The sequence below is a fragment of the Ambystoma mexicanum genome, chromosome 4p (genome assembly GCF_040938575.1).
Source record: "Ambystoma mexicanum isolate Mex_15411 chromosome 4p, UKY_AmexF1_1, whole genome shotgun sequence".
Classification (NCBI taxonomy): Eukaryota; Metazoa; Chordata; class Amphibia; order Caudata; family Ambystomatidae; genus Ambystoma; species Ambystoma mexicanum.
Genome location: NC_090927.1, coordinates 1,218,920,927 through 1,218,938,427, shown reverse-complemented (window position 1 = coordinate 1,218,938,427; position 17,501 = coordinate 1,218,920,927). Strand labels below are relative to the sequence as shown.

Genomic DNA, 17,501 nt, shown 5'->3' with positions numbered 1-17,501 from the left:
TGTCAAGGCCCTGTGCATGCAGGACCTGCCCTCTCACCGCACTAATGACAGCCTACAAACCACAGGGCTAGGACATGATTGCCATTGTACCACATTGCAATTGCACAACAACCCTGCAGACTTGACACAAACGACTACAGGTACCACAATGCAACATCATACATCCATACTCGTTGAACCACAAAGTGAAACACAGCAGCAAAGTACAGCAACACTGGCAGTAGTGATGCCATGTACTCAGGCAGATGACTATCACAGAATGGATGCAACCAACAGAAGCCTGCTGAGGTACAACTAAACAACCATCAGAGCACATGCATGTGAGCAATGCACAGGACCTAAACAGGCACCATGGCACACTGCCATGACAATCACAGACCCTGTAAGTGTTAACTGCTGGATGAGAGCTCGGTGCAAGGAGTAACAGAACAGTGTGAATACTGAATAATCCCACATGCAAATACTGTGAATGTAAGACATGTTGTGCGACAACACTTAAAATGCATGCATTGAATGCCCATCAACATGCAGTAGTAAAATGGCAGCACATCCACGATGCCCTGTGACTGATCCTTTGATCTTTGTCCTTGCAAGTGACTCTGGATACCCCCAGCTATCATGGCTCATGACACATATACGGTATCCACAGACGCCACAGGTGGTGGCCTATAATGAGATCCAAAAACCAGAAAGGTAGAGCCGGGCTCCTTTAGGGGTGCGGGCCATTGAGTAGTAGGTAATGGGAAGCCAATCCAGGAAAAAAGGGATCCAATGACACGCACACAGACTTGAACACAAACAGTCACTAAATCATAGCCAGAAACGGACTATTCCTCAAAAGTGCCACATCATGACAAACAGTCCAAAACAGGAAGACATTCAATCCAGAAAAACTGCCCAAGTTTAGGGAACAAGGAATCAATCCGACAAGGGCGTTGTACCAAACAGCAAGAGTTCACTCAATCCAATAAGCAGACATGAGGTCTGAAACACGCGATAAACAAGAGAATTCCAATAAAATGCCATTCACTGAAAATGTCGAGGAGCATCAGTGCGTCGGTCTCTCCATCCTTTAAAGTCAACAGCAGTCTGTGTCAGAGCGAGTCCCATGACACTGTTGGTGACGTACAAGATGCCATGATGACATCATGATGGATGCTATGTGCCGAAGCTGCACGATATTGTTGGAAAATGTAGTTTCCCTGCCATCTCTGCTGTCGGTTCCATCAGGACGGACGCCAACGATTATACAGGGACCAGGTGCCCGCTATCAGCTGACAGCGTCTGATATTTACATATTTTATAATGGGGTTTGGCAGGGGCCGAGGGATTGAGACATTTTTGAGGTCCAGGTTAGTAAACCAGAAAGGATTGAAATTGTCTCGGTTTTTGCAGGTTTAAAATGTAGTCTGCTCACGTTTATTCATTTTGTATTACAGTTGAAGTTGGTGGGTGATTTGTTGAAGATGTTAAGAGTCTTAGGAGTATCTGGGTGTCATGGACATTAGGTGAAGAAGCATAGGTTGAAGGAACTGATGAGGTTAGCCAGTGGCTTGATATAGATGTTAAAGAAAGATTTGATAGTATGGGGCCTTGCAGATGCCACAAGGTAGGGCTGCTTCTGCTGATTTTAAAGTAGAATGTGCTAGTAATTGTGTGTGATTTGAACCAGGTTAGTAAGGTTAATACGTTCCGGATTCCTGCATGGTGGCAGTGACCTAGATTGATCACTTGGTTGACAGTGTTAGAAGCAGACAAAAAGGTCACGTGATAACATGTAGGCAGATAGTTTCCTAATGTGCCTGCTACTGTAAGAATAACATGCTTGGTTCATCTGCCAGGGAGAAAGTCCAAATGTGAGTGATGAAGGTGATCTTTGATGAACGGTTGTAATTTGGTGATTAGTGTCCTATTAAGTTCTCTAATATAAGGTGGGTATAAATCACAATGAGGGCTCATTGGCTTGAATTCCAGATCATCATAACAAATTATTCTGGATTAAGGAATGTAAAGGACGACAGGCTATGAGAGTCAGGTGAGTTTTGAGGGTGGGGAGGGGGGTGAGGGGGGATGATGGCACCCGGACAAGAACTTGGGGGTTTATTGTCATAATGTAGAAAAAAATGTCGACTTACAAAAATGTTGAAAAAGAATGTAGAAAACAATAATGTCGAAAACCTATACATATAATGAAAAGAGTCAATTTTTAGAAAAAAATGTTGAAAAAAAAAATGTCATTTTGCACTATCAATAAATACATAAACAATAAGAGTATCATTTACTAGGGGGTCCCCCTCAACCCCCATCACCCCCCGGACACCCCCCACCCCCCTCTCACCCCTCATACTCAGCACATTTTAATTACATATACATTTATTTATTTTTTCGAAAAAATTCGACATTATTGTTTTTCGACATTCTTGTTTTCTAAAGATTTTTTTCGACATTTTGACTTTCGACATTATTGCATTCTACATTATGACTGACCACCATTAACTGACAGTTGGACAGGATTGGGAGGGTTTTGGGGACCTTGGGGTGGTTGAGGATTATGAAAAGCTTGTTTGCGGTGTTGAATGCAGTGCTAGCAATGTATTATTTGGTCAATGTTTCCAGTCTGGCTATATCTCATACTGGGCAGCCCCTTGGGGGGCAGATGAAAAGTGGCTGGGATGTAGGAGTGTCTTATGACTTTCCTGCACTTTATATCCGTCAAGGAAGAAGAGGACCAGACACTTAATAGAGCTTGGGCATTGCATACAAATGGCCAAATGTTACCTGGTGAGGTGCAGAACATTGTTGTCAGAGGCACACTTCAGGGGAGGTCTCATGCAGCAAAAAGGGCATATTAGGTGTGGCCTCTTGGGTGCCCATATGCACAGCATTCTATTACAGATACATGCTCTCTCAGGACTTCATTAGTTAACATAAAAAGAAAAACTGGTGCCCATCTTTTAGAACCACTTCAACAGTAAGGACTCAATGTGTAAGCACAACAATAGATTGACGGCTTACTGTTAAAGGTACACTGACAATATCAACAGCCAAACCATATTTAAGAAGTTGTTCTTAGCATTGTGTCAAAGTGGTAGGGCCCAAAATACTGGTAAATTAGATTCTTACACAAAATGGTGGTGTTTTCAACAAAAAAGTAATAAACTGGAAACAAATGATCTTATGTCCCCTCGTGGGTGATTAAGACATTTCATCAGAGGAGGAAACATCTCCAACTTGCCCCCGTTCATGTCGGTATTGGAAAAAAGTTAAAATAATTAAAGGCCAAATAAGTAGCCTGCAAAACGCAGAAAGTTATATCTCAAAGGTTAAATGCCTTGCAAAAGCCATGAAGGATCCCGTGAAGCATACCAACAACTAGAGAAGTAGTTCAGGGTTGCGGAGGAAGAGGCACAAGACCGCATATCTTGAACAATTCTAGTGGGCACCCAGCTGATCATACCAAAGACAATCTCTTTGTGAAAAAAGGGACAGAATCCCCACCAACCTGTGAAATTCTGCACACCAAGTGGCTTGTAAAATCTTTGTAGATGCTTAACAATGAAGAACGCTTTATAAAGACAACTTACTTCCCTCTCTTGGTGGAATACATGACCGTCGCCCTTTGAGAAACCTCAGGTAATATCAAAAAGACTTCTGGTTCCTGGGGTCACCATATTGGTCAGGGCTTATCCTTCTGGTCTGCACCTTCATTGCAATGTTTCAGCGATTAACCATGAGGATGGTCTATAAACACTCCTTGCCGAGGGTTTCCACATACTCCCAGAAATGACTCCATTCCTCTTCACTGAGGTTCACAGCAGCATGTCAAAAAGAAAGGAAATGCAAATTCCTTTTAATTTGTTTCTCCAGCATGATACGAATAACCCACAAACAGTAATCAGAAGTAGGGTGGTTTGGAGCGGCGCTGGACCTCCACAGAGGAGCCATACAATTATTCCTGTTCCAATGTTGGCCGAATCTCTGTGCTTCTCGAATCTTCGAGCAGTAGCTCTTAACCATGGGACATTTTTAGGTAGGTGAGGTAGAGCACTGCACTGCACTCGGGAGAATTAGCAAACATGGGAACACTTTTTCTGTGTCTTTCTTCCGAATCCAAAGTGAATGAGGGCATTTGCAAGCCTTCACTTCTGTCAAATGGCAGATACAGAACGTGTGTAGATATTTCCTGAAATGAGGGTACATCTATAAACCTATTTCCTGTAACTCAACAAAACAATTGGAGATGGAAAGGCATGCCATCAAAGTACTCCAAAAATAATTACTGTTTTTCTAAACAAAACCATGTTCAATCTTAAGGCTCTGCTGAGAGTGGGTACATGTGGATTATGTACATAAATATATTACAATGTTTTCAGCTACTCCTTGCTACAAAGGTTCAACATCTGCATAGCACTCAAGCGGGCTAGGATAGTGAGATTCTTGTATAATGCAGGAGAAGGCGGTTGCAAATGTTTGGAATATTCACTCAAAAGACACAAGCTTAAAATGATTCCTCTAATTTGTCCAATGGTTAACATACTGGCTGTCTTGGACAAGGCAACTATAAGGAAATTAGAGTCTAGATCCAAAAGCTCACGTGCATGTCGGCCAAAGACTCCAAATGGTACAAAAAAAGAATATCTTATTCCCAAGGAAACAGATAAAAAAAATAGACCTGGTACCAAGGGTATATGGAGCAAAGACTCAGACTTACTACTTGGAGACCAATACCTTAAAACTATGTATCATCATCATAAACTTTATTCGGCACAAGCCATTAAAGTCCAACACATTTAAAAACAGCATTATACATAAATCAAGCAAATCAGTCAAAAGAATGCAGAGAGGAATTATTAACCCATATCTCCCTTTGAAATTCAAGGATGGAACCACATTCTTATGGGAGGGACAATAATCCAACTAATTATTGTTTACACAGCATTGATGCAACGCAAATACAACTGCGCTGTCTCTAAGGAAATAAGATCTGTAACAAATACATATTAGAGGGCCCGTCCAATGGTTCCAATAAGGAGAGGAGGATCTGTCTGATCTTCCTGTATAAATCACACAAAAGTATGAACCTCATTTTGTGGACAAATCCAATTGGATACCTTTTGTAAGGGATCAGAATTGAGAGGCAGACACAAAGTTTTAATGTTTACATTATCAGACATCTTTATTAAAATAAAAGAGGTTGGATAGAGGCCTCTCTTTCCCTATCCTAAAGAGAGTTTCTCTCCCTAGAAAACAAATTAAAGATCAGTCTGTGCCAAGTCGTCAAAACATATAAAATGTCGTTGTGTCCAAAACATGCTACTCTGACCCTCACACTAAAAATGAACTAAGGGTGCAAGGAAATGTCTCCGACTTATGTTTGGCAAAAAGTGTTCACAATTAAAGCAAGTATATAAATCCAACAGAAACCACCTTTTCCAAGGTAAAATCCCTTGGATCAGAGGGTGGTTCCCTTCCCATGGATATTTCAGGGAGGATGGCAAAAGTGTCTCTTTCTTAAGGCTAGCAAAAGTGTCTCTTTCTGTGACTTTAATGGACCTCCTGGTATACTCCCCTGCCAAGAGTCCTTAGTAGGTTCATTAGATTCCCCTGGTATACTCCCCTTCCAGGTAACTTCCTACCATTTTAAAGTTCTTAATTATCTTCAAAGTGCCTGGTGTTCTGAATGCCTGGGTTTTCTTTCATCAACTGCTCAGATTGCCTGGTATACCTGCCAAGAATCCCTTTCTGGAGTCTTCCAGATCCCCTGGCATACTTCTCTGCCAGGTATCTCTCCCCAAATGCTCACTGTCTGATGTATTCCCTTCACCAGGTCTTCTTTTCGGTTTCAATGTGTTTCAATACAAAACAGTTGTATTACTTCACTGTGCTTTCACGTCATTGGTTGAAGTACTAGTTGTTCCAACTATCCCCACATTGACATTGCATGCATGGGGACTGAAGTTCTGCCTTTTAACATGTTCATTAGTATTTATTTGCTTGTGGTAACACATGCTCCAACTTTCCACACATTGACATCTACTATATGGGGAATTGTTCAAGTTCTGTCTTTGTACGTTACTTGATTGGTATTCAAATATTCGTATTTGCTTATATGCCCGTCTGTATGCCCCGGGATCCCCAATGGCTCTGGGATGAGTCACCGTCTGTCTTGCAGTGTTTCCGTCCCATGGCACGTTGCTGTGACAAAGCCTCCTCTCCCGGATAGCCTCCCTTGCACTGCAGACTCTCCTCCAGTGTTCCTGGCCACTTCGCGCTCACCCGCCGGCAAGTCTGCCACTTCTCAGCACAACCGTGGCTCCGGTAGCTCTGCTATTGCTGACTGTTCTCTGACGGTCCTCCCATGGCGGCTGCTGCGTCTCTTCTCCCGGTCTCGCGCCACTGTGGCATGTAGTTGCTAGTGGTTGTCTGGTGTGAGAAACCTGAGGGTACTCTCACAACCACTCCCCAGGGATCTGCTATTCAGGTGGCCAGGGAAGGGCAATCGCTTTTTGATCCCGACCCTGGGGGTAGACATGGAGGGAGGATCACCTAGGTGGAGGGTGCTTGGTGATTGTTGAGAAAGTGCCTGAGGTCGAGACAAGGCATCCCACCTTTTATAACATTGACCTACCCCCCCCATTCCTCAGCCTTTATGGGTTATACCCAATCCCAACCCATACGTCCCAGATGAAGAAGAGGGCACTAGGAGTAATGCACACTTTCAATGTGAAACACCACTCTAGTACTGGGACGAAGAAGAGGGGTATGCAGGCATCCACTTCTGAAGGATAGGCATGTCCCAGTGATTGGGTTTGTAATGGTCAGGCTATACTAACCAACAACGGTCAGGCTATACTAACCAACAACACACACCTGAGGCCCCTTAAGAAGGCTCAGGTGTATAAAAAGTGGAGCCCAAATCAATGTTGAGAGTGAGCAGGGAATCGTGAAGGTGAAGGAGAGAGAGCTACCTTGGTGGAACAAGACCCGAGGTCGAGAGACTGGCAATGATCCCAGAGGCCCTGCTGGACCCGCAGCAAGCAAGTCGCGTGGTGGGTGCAGGACCGGGAGCCTGTGAAAATGAAAGACGACAGCTGCAGCTGCCAAACAATTGAAAAACAGAATGGCTGCATGCCGCAGTCGTTCCGATCGCGGGCATGTGCACAGAAGGTCCTCACTTCAACTGTGAAAACTCTTGTGCAGTCCCCACAAGTACAGACATGCCAGAGTGAGAAAGAGTGTGTCTACTGCATGTGTTAGCGAGAGTGTATGTGTGTATGTCCTCTACTGCTGAACACATGCTTTTGCTGAGAGGGCGTCCCCCATAGAGGTGGATTCTACTATACGGGCATTCAGAATGTGTGTACCGAACGACATTCGCCTTGAAATAAACAATACTCAAAGCGTAAATTTGGAGGAACAGCATTTTCCTGCATAGCGGCGAGACTTTGGAACTCGCTCCCAAAGGAAACACGAACAGAAGATCACCTAAAGTTCAGAAAACTGTTAAAAACATGCCTCTTTAACTCACCAAGTTAAATAGGAAACATCATTGATGGGCACTCGCGAACACATCACAATAGAAGCACCGAAAACAACAGAAACGTGATGGGCCAAAACAGGGCCAACCACAGAAATAAAACATTTTACTGTAAATCACCACAGAATAATATTAACTCCTGAGATCAACATAACCTTGCATAAAAGGAATCGGACGACTCCCCACAAAGCCTACTGAAAACCTTCCATTACTCTGTATACTCCTCTTCCAACATGGAACAAATCACACATATACATAACTCTGCCTACATAACTCTGCCGCAGACAAAAAAGAAAACACATCACAAACTATAGACACTCCACAACACCCAACAGAAACTAAATCAATCCCATAAATCACCCAATACACACATGCACCAAACACCAAATAATGCCTACCAACTAAAAACGAACTAGCACACAGTGACCGTTTCTTTCTGTACTGAAGCTACCAACAGCACATCAAAGCTCTCTTGCGCTTTTCCCTCTCAATCACACTAAGTCCTCCCAAACCCCCTTTCCTTTTCAGATCCGCCAGAGCGCCCGGAGACCAAGAAAACGGCAGCAGTGCGTGGTATTAATCACAATAACCTAGCATACAATATGCCAGGCTTCGATTATGCTGCAGCTGGCAATGTTGAGATTGCTGGGTTTGTAGCATCATTTGCGATAACATATACTCTCGGACTAGTTCAGGATGTGTGGCATTACAGATGAGAATTTGGCTTTTGAGGGGGTTTTTAATTTCCCAGAAGGAGGTGGCTGAAAGGGCCCCAAAAATGGAGGCCACTCTTACCCAATGTATCATACATGTTGTAGGTTGTAAGAAGATGATGTCCATGTTGTATTATTTTGAGCAGAATGAACCAACCACCCCACAGAGTACAGCTAGAGCATGCTAGGCAGGAGTTCTTGATGTACCAACATCCTTGTGTTTTGCCTGCTCTGTCCACCTAGATATTGCTATATTGCGCTTCGTTGTCAGCATGAAATGTCTACCATTCATCCATGAATTGCACTCTATTGATTTGAAATGTTATACAGAGAGCATTACTCTGTATTGCAGTTTGAGTTAATTTTGTTCAATAACAGTGCTGGTGTAATTATTGTTCATTTCTCTAAAATGTTCTGGTCTTTATCTCAAACATCAGAAGCTGTAAATTGACTGTTTATTTGAAACTAGCTGTCCCCGGCCACAGGTTGCTGTGGCTCAGCCTGGTTAAATGGAAAAGAAAGAAAAGAGAAAGCGCACGTTTCTAAAATGTTTAATTTCACAATGCTTGTGGGTATACAATATTTTTTGTTGTTCCATTTTCTGTGCAGATATGCCGACTGTAGAACATGCAACATATAATTGTCTATGTGAGAAGCAATCCATGTCTAGATCTAAAATGCACAATTCTAACGATTGGCCTTGAGCTTTGTTGATGGTGATTGCCAACGCAAGTTGGCATGAATGGAGCCGTTACGATTTCTGCGCCGAACAACGTCATTTGGAAGCATGAGTTGTATTTCCTGAGGTTAGATAGGAAATGCTTTGATGCGGCGGTATATCCGGCAAGCAAAGTTTTTAAATGGCTCTGGCGATTCTCCAAGTTGAGGCAGTTTAATTTTCCCGGCGGCGCAACACATTCCTTTCGTTTCTCCATTAAATTTCAGGGCCTTGCCATAAGGACACATTTCAGTCATGGTGCTGATGAGAACATGCCGGCTCAAACTATAATCATCAGCTGGGTTGTACCGGAATGCCAGGCAATTGTAATCGCGTGATTGCCAAGCACGGGGTCGTGTTTGATGCTGATCTGCTGTTTCTCGTTGACGTCTTTCAGCCACTCTCAGCCTGTCGCGAGAACGAAGCAGATCTGAAGCTGCTTTTACGTCCAACAGATAGCGACAGATAGCGCTGTTTTACAGTAAAATATTTAGTATAGCGTGTGTTGCTTTCACGTCCAACAGATGGCGCTGTTTTTCAGAAAAAGCATGTTTTTACCTGTCACAGGTGTGACATCTATGTATAGTAGGTATATAAATACACGCGCCTATTAGAAAGCAACGTTGTGTCAAAATTTCAAAGCAATTGGTGAAGAACTTTCGGAGATTTAAGATTTTGAACAAACATTTACATTTTTATTTATATAGATAAGGAACCCTTCTGCTTTCAAAACAGCCAAATAAGACATTCCACAACAGACCCCTGAACAAATAGAACGAAAAGCAGATTAACTGCTCAGGCCAGTAGAGAAAGGGAACATGATCAGAAGATGTACGTGTACCTTTGTCTTCAATTACTTTTATAGTTAGCATATTTTCTGGCAGCAGTTCAGTCAACAGTTGGCTTTTTGGGTTTTTTACTAACTGAGAAAAAGTAAGGTTCATGTTGCTACCCTTACATTGTTAAATACCCTCATGAAAGGCCTAAATAAATTCAAGTGAAAATAAATGGCAGTCTGACTCAGTTGACAAAGGGCTGATTAAAAAGATTTGGTAGCCTTTGCCGTACGAAAGGCCCACAGTCTCAGCTGAAAAGTTGGTCATGTTATATGTGCATCTTCAGCCATGGACAGCCTGCTGGTCCTGCCAATAGCATATTACATCCTGGGACTTGAAGAATTTTACTTCAAAATGGAAACCAAAACTACAATTCAACAGCAGTGCCACAGTTGATGGGTTGGTACATCGCTGGGCAAGAAAGACAGTCACTTCATTTTTAATCTCAAAAAATCAAATGTGACACATTTAAATAGAAAAGCCTCATAATCGGAGGTGTCAAACAAAGACATGAATAATAGGTTCCTGGGGGTACATCTATTTGGGACAGACCTTTGTAGGTGTATGTGTGCACCACCTGCACTTCCTAAATCAAAATGATCAAATACATTTCGGAATGAATAGTGCACAATGATCATGATGAATGTATTCTTAAAAATGGCAATTATTCACGATAACTCCATTAACTACTAAGCACCATATGATTCAAGCATAGCCCTTTCTAAAGTAATGAAAAATAAATTAATATAGCTATCAATTTAGCTTCACAACGAATTTGAGCAAGATTCAAGTATGCTAACAAGGTGCAGTGAGTCTCTTGCCGGTATGTTGAGCTGAGAGGAAATGGCGTGCTTCATGTACATCCCCTGACAAACTGGCCTGCTGCCTTCTCCAAAGGCAATACAGCCTCTCTGTCCTCACCAAGGACAGAGCCACATCCAAGCCCGCGTCTCTGCGGCATCTAACAACTCGACTTAACTCTTTAAAATCTGCAAGGAACTGGCCAATCCTGCCGCAGTCTCTACCTCTCCTGTCCCTTCCCAGGCCTTCCCAGGTCCTCTGCACAGCACTGGCTTCTCATTTCATCTACAAAACTCAGGCCATCCTGTCTGCTCTCTCCTCTTCTCCCCTTCCTTTCTCTACTCCCTGCTCTTCCTCTGGCCCTTCTGCAGCCACCTCTCCCCCACCCTTCTCTGCCTTTCCCCTGTTCTCCTCAGACGAGGTTTCAAGACAAGTCCGATCTATGAAAGTCTCGTCAAATCAGGTTCACCCCTGTTCCTCCAAAACCATCAAGAACCACAGACTCCCTGGCTCCTGCCCTGGCCAACTTCTGCAACCACTCCTTCGCCACTGGAGTCTTCCCGTCCCCCCTGAAGCACTTCCTTGTGCACCCCCTTCTTAAGAAACCCTCTGCCGACCCTTCCTCCCCGGCTAACTACCGCCCAAACTCCATCACTCCATTCTTGGGCAGACTCCTGGAAAGGCTAGCCATCTATAAGCTCAACCCTTATTCTGAATCTGTCGGTTGCCTCCACGACCATCAGTCTGGCTTCAGAACCGCCAGAAGCATGGAAACTGCTCTCCTGAACATCCGTGAAGACTTGCTTTCCAACCACAATTCCAACACCCCGTGTCCTCATCTTACTTGATCTCTCCTCTGCCTTTCTTTGACACTGTTAACCATGCCATCCTACTGAACCGTCTCCGTGACAACCTGGGAGGGGGGGGAAATCACCGGTCAGGCGTTGGCGTGGCTGACTTCTTTCCTTTCTGACCGACCCTCCCAGGTTCAACTTGGGTCTTTCCTCTCCTCTATCCATATCTCCACCTGTGGTGTTCCACATGGGACTAAGCTCTCTCCCTGGCTGTTCAACCACTACCTGGCACTTCTTGACCATCACATTGCAGCGCTCTGACCCAACTTCCAGTGCTATGCGGATGACACTGAGCTCATTTTCAGGCTACCCTCAGCATCTTCTCTCTCTCTCATCTCTGACTGCCTGTCCGCCATCCAGGAGTGGTGCGCCGCCAATGATCTCTGCCTTAATGCCAGTAAGACTGAGATTCTCCTCATCGGAACACCCGCTCCCTCCTTTCCTGTCACTCTCTGGCTGGCCTGTCTTGGCCCTCTTCCTGCTTCCACCTGTGAGGCTAAAAACCTTGGGGTCATCTTCGATTCCATACTCTCCTTTTCGCCTCACACTACCATCTGCACCTCCTCAGAGGTATTCTTCCTTTCCTCTCCTTCCCCAGAAGCTCACCATCTCCAGAGCTCTTGTTCTCTCTAGGCTGGACTACTGCAACAGCCGCTTTCTAAATCTACCTGCTTCTACTCTCTGACCCCCTGCAACTCATCCAGAACAGGACTGCGAGACTTGTCCTTGGCCTCAAGCCCAGGGATCGTATCTCTCCAGGACTGAAATCTCTGCACTGGCTCCCAGTGGCCGCGAGGATTAAGTTCAATACCCTCTGCATTGTCCACAAGTCCTTCTAGGGTCTGGGGCCTCAATACCTTCAACTCTCTCTTCCTAAATATTTTCCTTCTCAAGCTCTTTGCTCATCCGCCTCCAGCTCCCTCAGGGTCGGTCGCTTATCCAAGCAACAAGTTGGTGGTAGATCTCTTTCTTCGGCTGGGGCCTCACTCTGGAACAGCCTCCCTGAAACTTGAGGAGAATCGTCTCCAGTTCCGGAAGCACCTCAAAAGCTTTCTCTTTTCTTCCGCTTTTTCTAGCCCCCCCAGGTCCCCTGCTGAATTTCTGGCTATACTGAAACTGCACTGGCTACCTGGCCACCCTCTGATCTCGGCCCAGGTCCCCTCCCTCGCCAGTCGCACTCCTGCACTGCCTTCTGGGCTACCCCCGCACTTGGTGACTGCCTTCTGTATCCCTGCAGCCCCACTTCCAGCACTCGACACCCGATGTCTGCACTTACCCTTGCACTTGCCACCGGCTGGCCGTATCTTTACCAATTGTTATTTATTCTAGTATCCCATGTACTGCACTGTTCCCCTGCCCCTTTCCCCATGCACTTGCGCGATCTGAATGACATGTGGCCTAGTAGGCTCGTTGTCTTTGTCCTCCCTACGTACCCCCTCCCTTGCCTCGTCGCGCCTTGATACACTTGTGTATAGGCGCCTTATAAATGCCATATCATATCATATGTTCTCAATTAAGGATAAGCAACAGTTGAGCTTAATGGTGGATGTCCTCACTAGTTTGTAGCTGCAAATGACGCCGAACATAGAAGGACATTGCTAAGACAACCGTCCTTTTGGCCAGTAATATGCAGTCCAGTAGGGAAGCAAATATTTTTCTATTTTGTTTCCTTAACCCACAGGCCACTTACCCATTGGGAAGGATTATTTAATCTGCCCCTACGATCCAAATGATAGTGGTGCCAAATGCAGAAGGGGCATTTAAAGGCTGCACATGTTTATCATACTTAGGCCATACTTAGGCTTTCAAAACCAATGAGTGTGGTTAATGTAGGATTTGATAAAGGCAAGTTAGGACCTTCGCTCCAATGTCGTTTTCTTGATGTGCTAGTAATTAAATGACATGTCTGATTCTGTTTTAATAGAAATGTTGAAATTATTTATACTGTGCAATGGGGAAACCCAAAAATAAACAATTTAAATGAAAAGGAATTAACAATGTTACTGAGATATTAGATCACAAATCAAAAAACAAAAGTATACAGTTTTTTCAGAACCCCAGTCAAAAGCAGTGCAATGTTTAGAAGTCTCAGAATACACAATTGGAAAATGCACAACACACCACTTACCTTTGAATTTCTTCCAATATGCAGGGGAATAATTCTTGTACGTCTCTGAACTTCTTCCCAAAAGGGATGTCCGAAACAACAACATCTACACTTTCAGAAAGCAATGGCAATTCTGTAAAAGAAACAACTGCTAAATTGTTTTGGTAGAAAGGAAACTTTAGCAAAAACTGTGATGAAGAAATACACAGAGCTAATGTATGTAGTATCACGCTGTTACAGCCCAATACGCCCTTTTAAATTCTGGCTGAAAGTTGGCGAAAACAACTTGGTTAAAATATTACTATTATTTAGTGTAGCCTTTTTCATGGGAGACTATAGTACTTTGAGTTGCTGGTTCCTTACTGCTGAGAAGTCACCCAATTAGGGCTTTGCCTGACATTTGCAGGACAGCATTAGGCAGAGCCTGATTGGATGAATGCTCCTGTCACTCCATTAGAAATGCCACCTCTGGTGAACCAACCTGCCAGCCCAGTACTTGACAAAATTACACAATGATATTAAGTAATAAAGCATAGCAGATTGGGGCATTTCACCTACACATTCGGGCTACAAAAAACCTCATTGCAGTAATCACAGTGTAAATATACCAAAATGTCGCCTCCGGAACTCAGACTGGCAAAAATTCAGACCCATTCACCCCCCGTTACACCACCGATATATGTGGGAGGGGGTATGGGATATAAAACAAGTATGGGGTGCTGTGGGGGGTCTCCCTCTGCATATGTATGTGGTGTATAGGGGGTTGAGAAAAGAAAGTTGCAATTTTTGGCCGTCGGAACTGTGGGGGTCACAGTAATGACATAGATCCATCTATCCTAATGCATTCATCCACAATTAATTCCACAAACAGATTTTATACAAAACACAGAATAAAATTACATATCCAAATACAATTAATTTTAATAAAAACAATGATACACAAATGATCTATTTTTTTTCTTTTTTTAGATTTTGTTCTGTCTTGGAATATCTCTAAGTTATTATGCTACATTATCACATTTCCAAGGATCACACAGGACCCAAGCAGTTTCGACGTGAAGGTGTTGTTTGACCACGTCTTCATAGGGGGGGTGGAGGGCGTTAAATACATTCTACAGCAGTAAAAAAAAAATATATATATATATGTATGGCCACATGAGTGAAATGTAGTAAAACAATTAATGCCACCGGTAGTGGCCTAATGGCAATACACAAATATGGGTGACAAGAATTACCATAGTGCAAATGCCCCATGCCGGAAATACCTTCAAAATTGTCAAGTAGTCCCACAGTGCCTTTGGTGCCCGGGGTCCCCATGCCTTCAGTGAAGAAATAGTGATGCAAAGCAGAGTGCGGTCAACCCTCTGTCTAGGCGACTAAGTGAAGAACCTGGAGAGGGGGTGTACTACCTATGATGGTTGGAAGTATTATCCTCTGAATCAGTTAAATCTTGTGAAAGGCCAACTTGCAAAGGTTACACCTGAAGGGTTGTGGTGCAGCTGTGCGTTGGCATTAAGTGACGGTTCACAACTATTACATAAGGTAATCTATCTAATCCTGCAGAAATACAAATATGTGAAAGGGCTATCCATGCCTGTGCCCACGTTCAAATGGACAATCGCAGCAATTTAATGTAAACAGTAAGAAAGCATGACACATGACTTACTTTCAATTATAAATCTGTTGATATTAAATCCGTTGATATTTTGGATACAACTATCGCCCTCATCCTTTTTTAAGCAGGTACAACGTGGAATCAGGGTGTGAATTAGAATTTTTGTTTCCTGGGACTGCAACAGCTGGTTCCAGTTGCGAGCAAGACGCCACTTCACCCTTCTCATATGGAGCCTTGCAAAGGGAACTAGATTTATGCAAGAGGTCATAAGCCCCCAAGAGTCTTTGAAACCACCAAGCTGTCAGAATCTGGTGTGTATTGAACTTTGCGATGGTTTGTTGAATAGCTTCCACCCTTTCCAGGGGTGGGAAGGCTTTGTGTAGAGTAGTAGCTATAACTGCTCCTAGGAATTGGATCCTTTGTGAAGGAATGAGCTGGGATTTTGTCACATTTATGGAAAAGGCCAGGTTGAAAAGAGTGTGGCATGTTAATTGCATCTTCTGAAGCAATTCCTCTGGAGACTGGCACTTGAGAAGCCAAGTCGTCTAGGTAAGGGTATACATGTACTGCCATTGACCAAAGGTGGGCTGCCACCGACCCCAGAATTTTTGTGAAAACTCTGGGAGCAGAATTTAGCCCAAAAGGAAGACATGTGAACTGGTAATGAGACCATCCTATGGGGAACTTCAGGAATTGACCATCATGTTTGTATATGGGGATGGGAAAATAAGAATCCTGTAGATCTACAGAAGCCATTCAATCTTTTGGCTGAAGAGAAGACCGGATCAGAGTAATGGTCACCATGTGGAAGGTTTCGATTGAAAGAAATTGGTTGAGCTCTAAAAGGTCCAGAATTGGACGGATCCCGCCTGATTTCTTTGGGATCGGAAAGTAACGGGAGTAAAATCCCTGACCTACTTCCTCTTGAGGAACCAACTCTATCGCTCCTAAGGAAAGGAGTTTTTGGATCTCTTCCAGGAGCTCCGGGGAGGATCTTTGGAGCGTCGGAGGAGAGGATGGTGGAATAGCAGGAAGAGCAAGGCGGTAACCATGCAGAATAATATTCAGAACCCATTCCTCTTGAGTAATGGTTTTCCAAAAGGGAAGAAAGTTGGAAAGCCTGCTACCGCAGATGTATGTTCCTTCATGTTAGTAGGAGCGGAAGGTATGTAAATGCTCGGAAGGGAGTCAAATAGACTTCTTTTGCTCTTGAGCAGAATTTGAGGAAGGGGAATGTCTTGACTTAGACTTGGGTCTATATCTTCTCTTTTTAGAAGATTAATAAGACTTAGCAGAAGTGGCAGAACCAATGTTTCCTTGACAATGTTGTTTGAATGATTTAAAGTTTTGGCAATATGGTTGTTTCACCGAAATTGAGTTAAGAGTTGTAGCAACCGTGACAATGGCCTTACATTTCTGAAGGACCTAATCTGTAGCTGGATCGAACAGTGTCCCGCCATCAAATGTTCGAGCACCTTTTCCTGGATATCTTGGTGAAGGGAAGAGGCTGACTAATACGAGTGTCTACGCATGCCGACTGCACTAGTGACTGCTCTTGCAGTTGTGTCAGTGAAATCTTTTACCACATGGAGCTGCTGGATAGCTGCTTCTCTACCCTCTTAAATCCAGAAGGAAAACTCGTCTGCAGCCTCCTTAAGGAGCATGTCGGTGAAACGTTCAAGATTCTCCCAATTAAGGATATTAAATCTTGGCCAAACTATAGCAGTGTTTACCTGCCCGAGTTGTAAGGTAGAGTTGGTGTAAGATTTCTTACCTTGAGTTTCCCATGCTTTGGCATTTTTATCCAGAACTGATGCTGGAGAAGAAGGGCCTTTACCCTTTGTGCCTAGTGCAGCAGAAACTACCGCCGATTGTGCCAAAAGATTGCCCGTAAGTATGAAGGGTTCCTCCTTAGGCACCTTGCATTTGTTATCTGGAGCTTTGGAGATGTGTGGATCGGAATGAGGCTTACCCAAACGAGATAGAGCTTGCTCTAGAACAGACAATTCCATGGGAAGTGGGACCTTTGACTGCTGAGATGGCAGTTTCCCAAAAACACCAGCAGTTTCACACTTATCCTTAGGGAGGAATTCTAGCGCCTCCATGGCTTTGTTGACTATGTCATGAAATAACTAAGATGGTGACTGAGTGGTGTCATATGAATCTGAGCCAGAGTCCTTGGCAATGCTCTGTTTCGTGAGAGGAGGAGCAGAGTCCTCGTTGTCCACTGATACCAGTATTGGCTCAGGAATAGGATTGATGGGTACCGATCCCTGAGGTACAGTAGGTGACATTTTGTCTTTAATACGCTGAGCCAGAA

General features: G+C 43.9%; 1 protein-coding gene across 2 annotated transcripts in view; it reads right to left on the bottom strand.

The window, feature by feature from the left end:
- Positions 1–17,501, bottom strand: part of THUMPD2 (THUMP domain containing 2) — a 297,270-nt gene that overhangs the window by 41,955 nt on the left and 237,814 nt on the right. For both annotated transcript variants that reach the window (XM_069606871.1, XM_069606872.1), the window contains one exon: positions 13,588–13,699. In XM_069606871.1, coding sequence (XP_069462972.1) covers positions 13,588–13,699 — 112 coding nt within the window. The remainder of the gene's footprint in view (positions 1–13,587; positions 13,700–17,501) is intronic.